This window comes from Etheostoma cragini, chromosome 17, assembly GCF_013103735.1.
Source record: "Etheostoma cragini isolate CJK2018 chromosome 17, CSU_Ecrag_1.0, whole genome shotgun sequence".
Classification (NCBI taxonomy): domain Eukaryota; kingdom Metazoa; phylum Chordata; class Actinopteri; order Perciformes; family Percidae; genus Etheostoma; species Etheostoma cragini.
The window spans coordinates 16,832,427-16,845,263 of NC_048423.1; the positions used below are offsets into that span (position 1 = coordinate 16,832,427).

A 12,837-nucleotide genomic window follows, 5' to 3' on the forward strand; every position below is an offset into this window, starting at 1 on the left:
AAGTACGGTGGCTGCTACGGAAACCCCACTCTCATGCATGCTGAATTTGGAATCAGTGATTGGTTTTCGAAAACAAATTTTCCAATGACGATTCCAATGAAGAAATTATTCAATTGGAATCATAATTTTTGAGACAATTCTAAGCTGGAACTGGTTCTCAATGCCAAATCCTACTAATGACCGTAGAGAGCATCTCCTGTAGCTGCAGAGGAATCAAGTGTCTGATTGGCTATAACCCAAACTTTCCTTGTGTAGCTAAACAAAAACTTGAGAATATAAAAAGTTGCAATAACTTCACTCACAGTTTCTCCCACGGCAGGACTCACCCTGTCTGGCTTCTCCTCAGGGGGATCAGGACAGAATGAAACCTCTGCCAAAGCCACTCTCAGGAGAGAGTCAAACAGAGGAACAGCAAGGTCAGAGTTCACCACCCCTGAGCGAAAGAGCTGGTCTCTCACCTCAAACAGGGTCTCTTCCACTGACTGGAGCTATAGAAAAGAGGAGACATAGCACTTTAATTCAAGTCAGCATCTACAATAGCTTTTTTATGTGTATTGATGTGGTCAGGGATTAGCTGATCATTATGATATTAAACTACAAACCTGATAAGAAAGCTCAGGCTCTATCCTCTGTAGGGCCGAGTTCGCACTGTGCAGACAAATAGCCAACAAGGCCTCAAGGAGACGAATACTTTGTAGTTGCCATTCTTCCTCCAGCTTCTTTGCTGGATCTTTGGTCTTTCCCTCAGCTGGACAAGTGCTGAGGGCGTCAACTGAATCACAAGTTGTCTCCTCCAGTCCCAGTGAGTTAGCTGGGGCTGTGGACTCAGGGCTGCCTTTGCCCTTACCATCCCTCTTTTTCTTTGCTTTCCCATCCTTTGTCTTACAGGAAAGTTTCTGAATAACCATGGCCATAAGGCGCAGGCAGAGATCCAGTCCTCCTAGCCTGAAGAACTGCCTCTGAAACAAGGGGCTGGCCAGGTAGATCCACCGACACACAGACCAAACATCTGCAGCCCGTTGCAACTGCTCTTTGGAGGGCAGAGCCACGCTGTCTGGGGATAGGTAAGGCAGTCGCCCGCCGAAAGGTTCACTGGCTGTACTGTCGTAACCTGAAGTGTCCTCAGAGTCATTAACTGAGTCCCTGTCAGAATCACCCTCTTTGCTAACACAGAGGAAGGCCACACACAAGAAGAGGTTTATAACATGGAGGTGGGTCTCTGCTCGGCTGCGCCCTGGTCCACGACCCTGCCCATTCCGGCTTTTATTATGCGGATATGCATCCTTTAGGCCTTCGTAGAACTTGCTGAGGCTCTGTGGGCCCTCTCCAGCCCCTCGGGAACCCAGTTCCTCAGCCAGGCCCAAGACGGCCTCTCTTTCTTCAGCATCAACACTCTCTACCTCCTGAAGCACCCCGTCGGCCTGCTGGTGTCCAATGCCTATTATTAGAGTCTCAAACACCTTCAAAGCCAAAGAGCGTGTCTGGTCAAGGTAGACAAGCTCCGTCACCTGATTGAGCCCGTTACAACTGACGAAAAGGTCTCTTATCACCCTGGAACAGAAAGTATTAGAAACTAAGCAAAGAAAAGCAGAAAATAGACATTAACATTACACACTTTCAATATCAAAATGGGTAAATAGACTGGGAATAAAAGGGTGAATTGCACACATTTAAACTCTTCTAGATCTCCCAGCTGTTAAAATAAATGGCACCACTCAGTCCAATCTAACAAACTATACAATTAGTCAGCAGATATAATTTTCCCCCCAGGGTCAACCGGTTATTAGAAGTCAACTTCTAATAACCGGAAAGGACACTGCATGCTAACTTTGCACATTAAACACACCTGCTATATTTGTAAAGTTCCATCTTTATATACTGAATTTAGTTTATTATCTAACACTTGTTGTGAATTTATTTTACTGAGCCACAAGGCAAATTTCAGTCCTATTGTCAATGTATCTGAATGTGAATCAAACAGTTTATTAGTTATCAAAACAATGCCAACATTTGACCCTTTTAAATGGGTTTCCTACTAGTATACACCCACTGCCAGGCTAGTGCTAAATAATAAATGACACTATTACAATGCAGGGTAAAGTAACTTAAAAGAATAATGTGTCACCTCTGAGTGAATGTTAAATCAACATTTGGTAAGAGAAAACAACACTCTCCTGAGATGTGATGACTTTACAGTATACACGGACTGAAAAGAAAAACACTTTAATCTCAGCATTAGTGTGTTAAGGAACTGAAATAGATGTTCACTTGAAGCTGTGAGCTCAGTGCATGAAATGGGTAAATTTAATAAATAATAAACTTGCTGATATTTTTCTTCACTCCGAACCCTTTCTCCAGCTGTCCTCTAAAAGGTATGCAGAGTTGATTAATTCAGCTATTTCAGAACCTTTCCTCTTTTCATTAGGGGTGTGCAAGTCCATCAGGATGACTAACAATTAGCATGAATATGTAATGTTCTTATTTGAAAAATAGGTTGCTCTGTCAGGTAGAAGGCTACAGGAGTGGTGCAAGATGATTACAGGCAAGGCAGGCAAGATCATCATTACCCCATCCTGTTTCAAAAAAAATACACTGCTGAAGTGTGAGAATACCAACCACTTAACAATTGAATGCTTATTGTCTGGGCCTTGTCCCAAACTATCAACATTCCCACTGTGACCTCAGAAGGCTAAGAAACTAAATTTTCAGCTTGTTTAAATATTTGAATACACTAAGGGTGCAAATTAATATTTACCGTATTATCTCCTATCCTTGTCCTCGCTGACAAATACAATAATTTGATCTAAAATATGGCAAAAAGATATTCCTTTAGACCAGTGTGCATATTGGATAATATCACAGGTAAGGTCCACTACTGGGCCCAAACATAGTTTGGCTAAAAAGCACACTGAATATGCTGATTTTTATTCAACAGTTTGAAAGAAACCAGATTAAAAAAATTATAAAATATGTAATTGGCCCACCAGATGGAGCTGTACCCGCTAACCTGATTGACCAAACATAAACAAGGATGGGTGGTTTCGCCCTGTGCAGAGGCAGCAGTAAGCATTTTTCACCAAATCAACGTTTCCTTAATCTTGCTGTGCAGTAAATATTGCTATTTGGAGGCCATTTTCAGTATGTTTGTTTTTTATTACTAAGACCAGTTGTGCGTAACTTTTGAGCAACCACAGTTTTATTGAACATGTGTGCTATGACCTGAAGTTTCAATAAAGTTGTGTTAAATTACAGGCTTAATCTAAATGTGTTAAATATGGAATTCTTAGAGCGGTTTTGAACAGCAAAGATTTAAGAGACACTCGCATAGCAACAGTAAGTTGATTATGTGGCCACATTGTCTCAATTTCACAGTCAATACTGTTTTTTCCCCTCACTGTAGTGGTTGATATATTCAATGGGTCAAAGAGAACGGATGAAAACCTGTTCAGGAAATTCGGAAATCAAATCCCAAGTATTGACTCTTGCCATACTCACACTTTTATTGGTACGCTATAATGGAATTTATAAAAGTATTTTTGTTATTATTAAAAAGTAAATTGGGAACAAAAAAGGTATTTAAATGTACATCCATGGAAAAGCCAATTATATCAATGAGCTTCCTCGTGTAAGTTATAAATATCCAGTGGGCAGCAGTAGCTTGGTGTTTGAACAAAAGGTACAGAAAAGGGAAACAAACATGATGTTAAGTTTAAGTAGAACACCACTCCTCAGAAAGTAAAATTATATGAATATAAACCTTGTATAAAGATGCTTCTTACATAAGCATAAGGACCTAAAACTGTCTCTGAAGTGTCTTTTGAGAACAAACATCACAGCTGTAAAGTCTTTGAATGCCAGTCAAACCAGCAGAGAGCAGAACAACATACTCTGAATTTTAATAAGGAAACCAATCCACCCACTGCTGACAGATTGCCTCAAAGCATCCATCCATTTTCTATACACACACTTATCCTGATAAGGGTCATATGGTAAACAACCTATACAGGCCATTCTGGTTCTCTCACCACACACACACACACACACACACACACACACACACACACACACACACACACACACACACACACACACACACACACACACACACACACACACACACACACACACACACACACACACACACACACACACACACACACACACACACACACACACACACACAAAACCTGATTAATACAGTACAATACAGTAGTACCAATTAAACTTTGGCAGCCTTTTGTTAAATGTGTCTAGACCACAAGCACCTGCTTCAGCCTGACAACTGTACTCGCAACAGGGTTACATAAACAGTCAATAATCTTCCATCTGTCACTCAGTTCACAGAGCTGTAATGTAAATTATTGATTAGCATCAATTAGCAATGACCTGAAGACAGATCTAATGACAAACAATGTCCAAGAGGATTAGGTGTCTACCTTGAGCTGGCTGATTATATTTGTTTTATAAAAAGGAGCCATCCATTTCTTGTGTAAGAAATTTACCAACCATGTGGATAAACTTTGTAGTAATGAGAGATAAGTCTATACACAGTATTGATGCACATTGATTTAACCCAAAAACAGCTTGCAGCTACACATCTTTCTACCTAAACAATTAAACATGTATTTGGTAGAAAACTGAAATGCAATGAAAGCTCAGAGAGACTGACTAAAAAAAAAGACAGATGACCAACAAAAAGTTGGACTTAAGTAAACACGACTTTAAACTGATCTAAAACCACTCACCTTGATTTGAGAAGGGCAGGTAGCGTTTGCAGGTAAATGAGCAGTACCTCCACAGGTAGGCACTGCGTGTGATAGCTGCAGACCTGAGTACAGACAGTGGAAACCCCCAGTTGTTGGGCATGGTGGGCCAGCTCTACCCCTCTCTGCAGCACAGGGTTAAAGATGTGTGTGTAGAGCTGCCACTGTACTATAGCATTGCCCCGCAGGGTCAGGTGGCACAAATGGCCAGCTATCTGCTGGCTCAGCTGCCCATCCTCACCAAACACTAGCTCTTGATAGGCCTCCAGAGCATCCCACTTCCAAAGCATGTCCTCTGCCCCCCCTCCACTTGGCAGAATACCCTGGGAGCGGTAGCACATACTGGTAGAAATGGCTGAAGGCTCCCCGTGCTGCAGTGTCTCTTCCAGGCCTGGAAGCTGGCTACTGTCCAGAGTGCAGATGTTACAGGAGGCCAATTTGGCTTTTTCTGACGGTTGCCCCCCACCAAGCTGGTCTAGGATCAGTCGGGCCAGAACACTGAGAACATGAGACTGGTAACTACGCAGACCTGGAGCTTGGAAGGCATGCAGTAGGGGTCCTACAACAGAACGGGGGTCCATACAACAGCAAATTCCAACAGCCTGGACCCCAGCCAGTACCTGCAACACAGCTGGCCCACTGGGGCACAATCGCTGCAAGAGCCGCAAACATTGGTGAGCATAGGCAGCAAGGCAGCAGCAGCGCTCGGGGTAACGCCCTGTATCACTCTCCATCCCTTCTTTGGCTTCCCCATCTTCTTCAAACGGGTTGCGTCTGGCAGTCTGCTTGAATGCAGAGACGGGCAAACCTGAAAGGTCTCTGTGATGATGCAGGAAGTGGGAATATTCACAGCGACGGTGGCGGCGTCTGGCACACACAGATTGATGCAGCTGCTCTGACTTGGCCTTCTTGACAGCACTGATGATCTTAAAGATCCCTGCAATTAGACCTCTTAGCCTCTCTGAAGCTTCACCTCCCACTTCAGAATCCTTGGCCCTGCCAAGTCGCTCCAGCCGCAGCACTGTGGCCTCGAACAGCTCCAGGCCACGGTGCTGGACAAACTCATGGATCAGCTCCAGCGCCTGGCTAAAGAAAAAGGGGTTGGGTGTGGAAGCCTGCAGGCAACCCAGCAGCACTTGTAGTACACCCTCTAGAAGCTCTGGCAGCAATAGCGCCCTGTGGCGATAGCGGGAAAATGAAAAGTCATCCTGGACTTCCTGCAGGGTCTTCTTAGGCCGAGGAGCAAAGGGGTCATTCTGTCTGTCCAAGCAGCTCCGAATTTTGAGGGTGGCTCTCAGTAGTTCTGTCAGGCTGCGTCTCAGGCTATCTGGGAGGGTTTCACTTAGACTCACATCCACTGACATCAGGTGCAGGATGGTGCGTAGAAGCATCCGCTGGACCAGCGCAATGGGCTCTTCCGTCCAGCCTCCAGCAAGCTCCTCTGCCCCCGTTGCACTTCCACCCCCTACCCCTGAACTGCAGCAATCTCCAAACTCAGTCAAGATATCAGTGAGAGTAGGTACGACGCTGACTGCCAGGCCAGGGTTGTGATTGATGCTCATGTCAAATTTACAAACCTTCTCCAGCAGGGAAAGCAACACATGGCAGAGATCAAAGGGCGAGTTTTCCATGCGGTTGAAAATTGATATTGCAGCTGGGTCAGTCAGGGTTTCAGTGTCCGCTGTCCGGGACACAGGGGCTCGAGGGTGGGGGTATGGTGCACTCATGGTTTCTTTAGTGGTGTTGGTTGATTTCAACTGTGAGGCTTCTGAACGATGATGCTGACAGCTTACTCGGATGGTGGAGCCATGTGACCGTCGGCTCCTTGCACCACCGGGGCCTGGGACAGCTTTGTCTTCAGGGTTGGCTTCTGAATCTGAGGTAGAAACCTGAGACTTCCGAGCATCCTTTACAGAGTATCTCTGCGCTGTCCTGCGTGACCTCCGTGACTTCCAGGAGCCACTGCCAAAACGGGACTTCTTTCCAGAGTTCTGTTCATCTGCCGCAGCCTTCTGTCCTGCTCTGAGAGGGGCGGCCTTCACCTCCCGGCTAAGGAATACCTCCAGTAGGGACGACAGGGTGAAATCTATCAACATAAAGAAATCTGTCGGTTTCATTTTGAACATACATAAAAGCCTACACATCAATGTACTTCTAGAATTATACTGCTACACTGGAGTCCCACCTAACTTGTACACTGATGTCATATTGGATTAATGTCTGCTTATGTCACATTTTAGGTATTGAGGCTTAAAAGCAACATCTATCAAAAAACAGCCATTTAGAATTCTTCATTTCCCAAAAAACAATTCTAAAAATTTGTTTTCTGTAAGGTAAGTAACATGAACCTCAGCAGCATGTCAGCAGCCATACCATATTAGTTTAAACACACTCAGTGAGTAAGAATTAATTAAAGTAAAAATGTCTAGGCTCCATGTTAAATAGGATCAGCAGTCCTTTACTAAATGCCGGTGTCATCTAGAGGTCACGGGCCTCTGCAACCACTACTCTTCTCCTGTTGTGACGTTGAAGATTCAACATTAAGTCTCACATTGCCAGACCACACTACAGCACTGTGTCAGTAAAATGTGTTAAAAGCAATGTGCACACACTCCACTGCCTTCACATAAACCAAGGCTAATGTTGAAAAATGGCTTAGCCTTAATAATTGGTAAAGATTGATGTAAAAGTTCTTAAATATATTATATAAATAAACAAAGTTGAAGAACATTTCTAGCCCATGAAATGCAATCTGTAGTGCCTTTCAGTCCGTTTGTAGAAACGATTTTACTGTACAGTTGGCAAATCACGGAAAACTGTAAAGCCTAGCAAATTTGAAAGTATGAAATACTTTCAGACAATTTTCTTAATTTGAATGATAATAAAACGGAGTGTATTATTTTTAGTACTCCAGGCATGCAGAATGGCCCGGCTGTGAGCTTGGGAGCTCTGGCATCTTGCACGAGATCTGTTGTAAAAAACTTTATAAGCAGATCAGCAACGTTGTTAAAATGAGCTTTTTCCAGCTTCGCCTGCTGGCTAAAGTTAAGCCCTTTCTGAGCAGGCACGACCTAGAAAAGGCCATTCATGCTTTTATCAGTTCAAGGTTGGACTACTGCAATGCTCTCTATGTTGGTCTGAATCAGACCTCCATCTCACGTCTTCAACTTGTTCAAAATGCTGCTGCTCGCTTTTTAACAAATACACCTAGACGTGCACACATCACTCCCGTTCTCTACACCCTTCACTGGCTCCCGGTGCGTTTTAGAATAGATTTTAAGATGTTATTGTTTGTTTTTAAAGCTTTAAATGGTCTTGCCCCAGAGAACTTGTCTGACATTTTAACTGTGCGGGAACACAACCGGTCACTGCGGTCTTCAAATCAGTTGGTTTTAGAAGTCCCAAGGTCCAGGTATAAACGGTTGGGGTGATCAGGCTTTTGCAGTTGCAGCCCCGAGACTCTGGAACAAGTTACCCCCTGATATTCGTACTGCTACAGATGTCACTCTTTTTAGGTCCAAACTTAAAACACATCTGTTCAGTCTGGCTTTTAATACGTAGCAGTGGTGTGACAATTTGTATTCTTTTGTTTCTTTGTAACCTTTTCTGATTTTACTGTTCTCTATGTTTATTCTTTCTGTTGTATGTTTTTACTCATTTTGTTAAGCACTTTGGATACCTACTGGTTGTTGTAAAGTGCTATATAAATAAATTTTGATTGATTGATTGATTTGAAATCAAAATAATTAGTTACAAACCAGGAATACGAGGAGGTCACATGTCATTACAGCTGTGCTGCTAACATTGATATTAACATGAACAAGCAATAGAGTAAGTATTTGTGGGTACAGACCTGGGGCTTTTTCCTCCTGCACAGGTATCTTCCAGACCAGCGGTAGCAGAGACAGAAGCAAAGTGAGCAGCTCCTCCCGGCAGGTCAATTCCTGAGAGTGCAACAAAACACACTGAGGTTACCTAAAAAGTTCCTCCTGCCCCTCTTCCTTTGGTCCCACTGAAGTCACAAGCAGACACTCCCATCACGATGAACTCTTGTCAATATTCAGTACAAATGTCCCTTTGCATTCCACTACTTTCAAAAAGAAAGAATACATCAACTCTGAATTTGCTTTGCATTTACATTTTTTCCCAAAAAGTTTTATCCAAGGAGTTTGTTTATTTGTATACATTTAGAAAGCCAGTTAGTTAGTCTTCAGTGAAACGTGTCAGGAAGCAATGTAGCATGTACATGACAGCCTTACTTCCAAGACCTTGGGGATCTCATGTCTATTCAGGGCATACCTCACAGCAGAGAGAGAACCAACAACTTCATGTGTTAATTAAAAAATCATCAATAAACTCCTTTCTGTGTGAATTGAAAATGACTGTCAAAATCGTATTAGAGTACAATACAATATTTTCTTTTAACTGTATAATACACACTGCATTTCAGTGCATTACATGTTGTGCAGTTTATTGATGGTAATGGGTTATTCACTTTGGGGTTGTTTATGCATAGCCAACGGCTGCCAAAAATGACAGACATTGACTTATTAACCAAGAAGGCTTTTTTTTATAAATTGTAGCCCAACCAATTATGGATTTGTGAACGTGATATTGAACCAATATCGTATCTGATGTATGTTTATTGACTTCTGGGGCCCTAATTTAATGATCTAAGCGCAAGGCGTGAAGCGCATGTCAAAGGTGCGTTTATAGAGTGTCAAAAACCACTTTTGCTAGTTTGACAACGCATGGTTCAATAAGGTTGTGCTTAGTGTCTCCCTTAATTCATAGGTGTGTTATAGGCGTAACATGAAATAAACCAATCAGAGTGTCATCTCCCATTCCCTTTAAATCCAGGCACGTTTGGACCTTGGCGCATTGCTAATATGATGGTGGATTTGCACCATAATATTGTTATTTGTAATTGTTTGCGTGTTTGTGTGCTGCTACGCTTCCCTGTGAGTGTGAAACAAGCATAGTGTGTATGTAACACGCATTGTGTGCCCATGCAGTGCATATGGCTAGGCACATTTCACTAAAGCACTGTTAAAATAACAATGAAATGCTGTGCTATTGACTTGAGACCAGGTTTTTATTTTTTTATTGGTCAATGGTGCAATCACTTCCTGCAGCCTCAAGATAGCAATATGCCAAGAATTCCCCTAAACACACCTTTAGATTTATTTTACTACATACTGAGTAGTACATTTTACCATATATCGTACACAAATGACCTCATACCTATTTGGCAGCTTCAAATCTAACCACCTTGGATTGTAAATCCTAACGCTTTATATCTGGTGGTTGTAGCTTAGCATTTGCCACTTGAATTATTCAGTTGATGATGTACCAGGAGATGACAGTTGGCTGACATTTAACACTTCAGTTGAAAAATATTTATAAATATACATCTGTGACATTTACAAAAAAAACAGATATGGACCATTTGGTTTGAACAGTGTCAGAACAAAACACAGAACCCAAGATTAAGTGGCACAGGGTGGGAGTATTTTAAAGCACATAACACACTGTGATAACACACTAGCACATGAATGCATTATATTTCTGTACTGAAAGCTCCCATTAAAAGAGAAAATAAAATGAATGTGTATGAAATCAGCTGACAGATGAGGCCACAGGGGTGCTGACACACAGGGTCACATTCATTACATTACAATATTTCATACAATGATGCATTTGATACTTCATGACAGAGGATTATAACCTTTTTCTTCTTTAAATAACTGTTTTGGCCTGAAAATAACTGAACTTAGTGATCGTATCTTGCGCTCTGGAGCCGAGAGACTCTTTTTCAGGAAAAAAATAACTATATACATTATGTCAAAAGGCAACCATAGCTGATGGATTCCTTCCTAAATACCGTTCTGTCTTGACTTGACAAACTGTAGCACTGACATTTGTGAGTATTTAGCCTGCTTATTTAATGAATTTCACATGATCAGCATTAAAACACTCAAATACCGAATAAACCATTAGGTTTTATGTAAGTTGACGTCCGACTGAGCAGCGGCACAATGTCTGACGCAGGAATCCAATGGAGAAAAACAAACCGCAGTGCACAGATGTCATAACTTTGTCATGGTTTCTAACCTTTTATGTGCAGCGTTTGACTTGTCATGTAAAAAAACCCTGTTAGTCCAGTGTGGCCTGGGCTCTGCTGGTGAAGTCAGTCAAGTACATTAATGTGTAAGCAGAGGAGACACTGGGCCGAGCCAGTTAGAGCAAGGAATACCGGCTTCTCTGAGACCAATCCTACAATTTAACATGAACATCTAAATAAAGTGCTCACAACTCACTGCTGTACATAGTAGTTAACAACCAGAGTGTCTACCTCTGCCCGATATGGAACTGTATTATCCATTTTGAGAACTACAGTAATACGGGTATATTTTGTGTATTGTATGATAGAAATCATTCTCTATGGTGAGAGTTATGAAAACGCTGTCAACTGTTCTGGATTTGCATATAAGTATCAACAGCCTGCGTGCAAAAGCAGCAGAACAAAGAGACCATCTTTCTGCAATCAATTAGAAAATCAAACAAGGCAGGGGCACTGTAGAGCTCATTTCCTCTACAGATATGGCCACCCTGCAAGCTGTTGTAGCAACACCAGCCACAAATATAGAAAGTTTACAGTTTCTCATGTCTGAGTTAAGTTATAGTCATAGAAATAAAAAGCATCTCCTATTGTGACAAACAACTACAATATAAAACTCCAGTGAAAATTTAAAATATAAACTACACAGTATCCTCTTTATTTTTATTGATAGGTTTTATCACACTGTGGTCATTCAATACCCCTTTAATCTTACCATGTGATGTCTGTCTAATGTTATGTTTGCATACCGGTAATCTTTGTTTCTTTATACTGTATCTCTATTGCAAACTCTATCTCCAATTTCCTTTTTTAAACACTGTTTAGTTTTTAACACAACATGCAATTTCCTATTGATGAAAACAGATTGCAGTATTAAACAGCTGCTTGAAAAAAAAGTTGAATAGATTAATTAAACAATATGAGGCAGAATTTAAAACTTAAAGCAGTGGCCTAAAGATTTGTGTGAATATTACTGAGCTACAGTAGTGGCATTTACATAAATCTGCAATGGCTGCAACCCCCATTGCTGAAACTACAGTTTAAATGCATGTACTGTATAAAGTGGCCTCAAGGGGAAGAATGCTGATATTGATTGATCAATATGGAGGTTTTATTTTCACGATCATTAATTTGTGGCCTTGAACATCCTCACCTGGTCAATGATGGAGTCCAGGGTGCTGAGCAAAAGGAAGCCCCGTCCCCTGACAAGGTACTCTCCCAGTGCCACCATGTGACTCTCCTCTTCATCTTCCTCGCGGGCCTCCGCTCTCTGAGCCACCGCGCTGCATAGCTGATGTACATCAGTTAGGAACTCTCTTGCCAGTGTGTTACTGGCCCCACTCATGTCTGAGCTACAACAGAAGAGATAAAACATTTTAAGGCTGTGTGGCACAATCAAATTTGTATACACACTTAAAAATCACTGTGTGGGATTATGAGGTTTTCCTTCACAAGAGAAACAAACAGGTTGCCATTTCCAGGTAGATGCATGATTTTTAATTTAAAACTGTAAATAATAATGAAAAGTTAATAAATCATCTTTATAGACTTTAAAGGACAAACCATGTACTTATAAATATCAAGTCCTATACTTTGTTTCTACTGCTTTAACTCTTACTAGAGACATTCTTTGGCAGTGAAAATAACCCCAAATAGATTTATGTAAGGTAGCAAACTGAGGTTATGGAAGTCAATTTAAGGAAAATAGTCTTTGAGTTTAGAGTTTACCTCAGAGTATTAAATACAACTTTAAAAAAAAAGGAAAGTAACAGATATACTACATCACTTGCTTTGTCTGTTCAGTTAAATCAATGCTTACTTGTTTCTAAAAATTATATATTTTACCATAGTATGTTGAGATGACAGGGTAATTGTCAAATATACACTCACCGGCCACTTTATTAGGTACACCTGTCCAACTGCTCGTTAACACTTAATTTCTAAGCAGCCAAT

The 12,837-nt window shown here is 41.5% G+C and overlaps 1 protein-coding gene across 9 annotated transcripts in view; it reads right to left on the minus strand.

The window, feature by feature from the left end:
- Nucleotides 1-12,837, minus strand: part of lyst (lysosomal trafficking regulator) — a 64,677-nt gene that overhangs the window by 34,013 nt on the left and 17,827 nt on the right. For 7 of the 9 annotated variants that reach the window (XM_034897692.1, XM_034897693.1, XM_034897694.1 and 4 more), the window contains 5 exons: nucleotides 12,038-12,236; nucleotides 8,617-8,707; nucleotides 4,746-6,849; nucleotides 603-1,551; nucleotides 303-488 (listed from right to left, as the gene is read on the minus strand). In XM_034897692.1, the coding sequence (XP_034753583.1) occupies nucleotides 303-488; nucleotides 603-1,551; nucleotides 4,746-6,849; nucleotides 8,617-8,707; nucleotides 12,038-12,236 (3,529 nt within the window). The remainder of the gene's footprint in view (nucleotides 1-302; nucleotides 489-602; nucleotides 1,552-4,745; nucleotides 6,850-8,616; nucleotides 8,708-12,037; nucleotides 12,237-12,837) is intronic. The other 2 variants (XM_034897697.1, XM_034897696.1) reach the window with 1 other exon arrangement.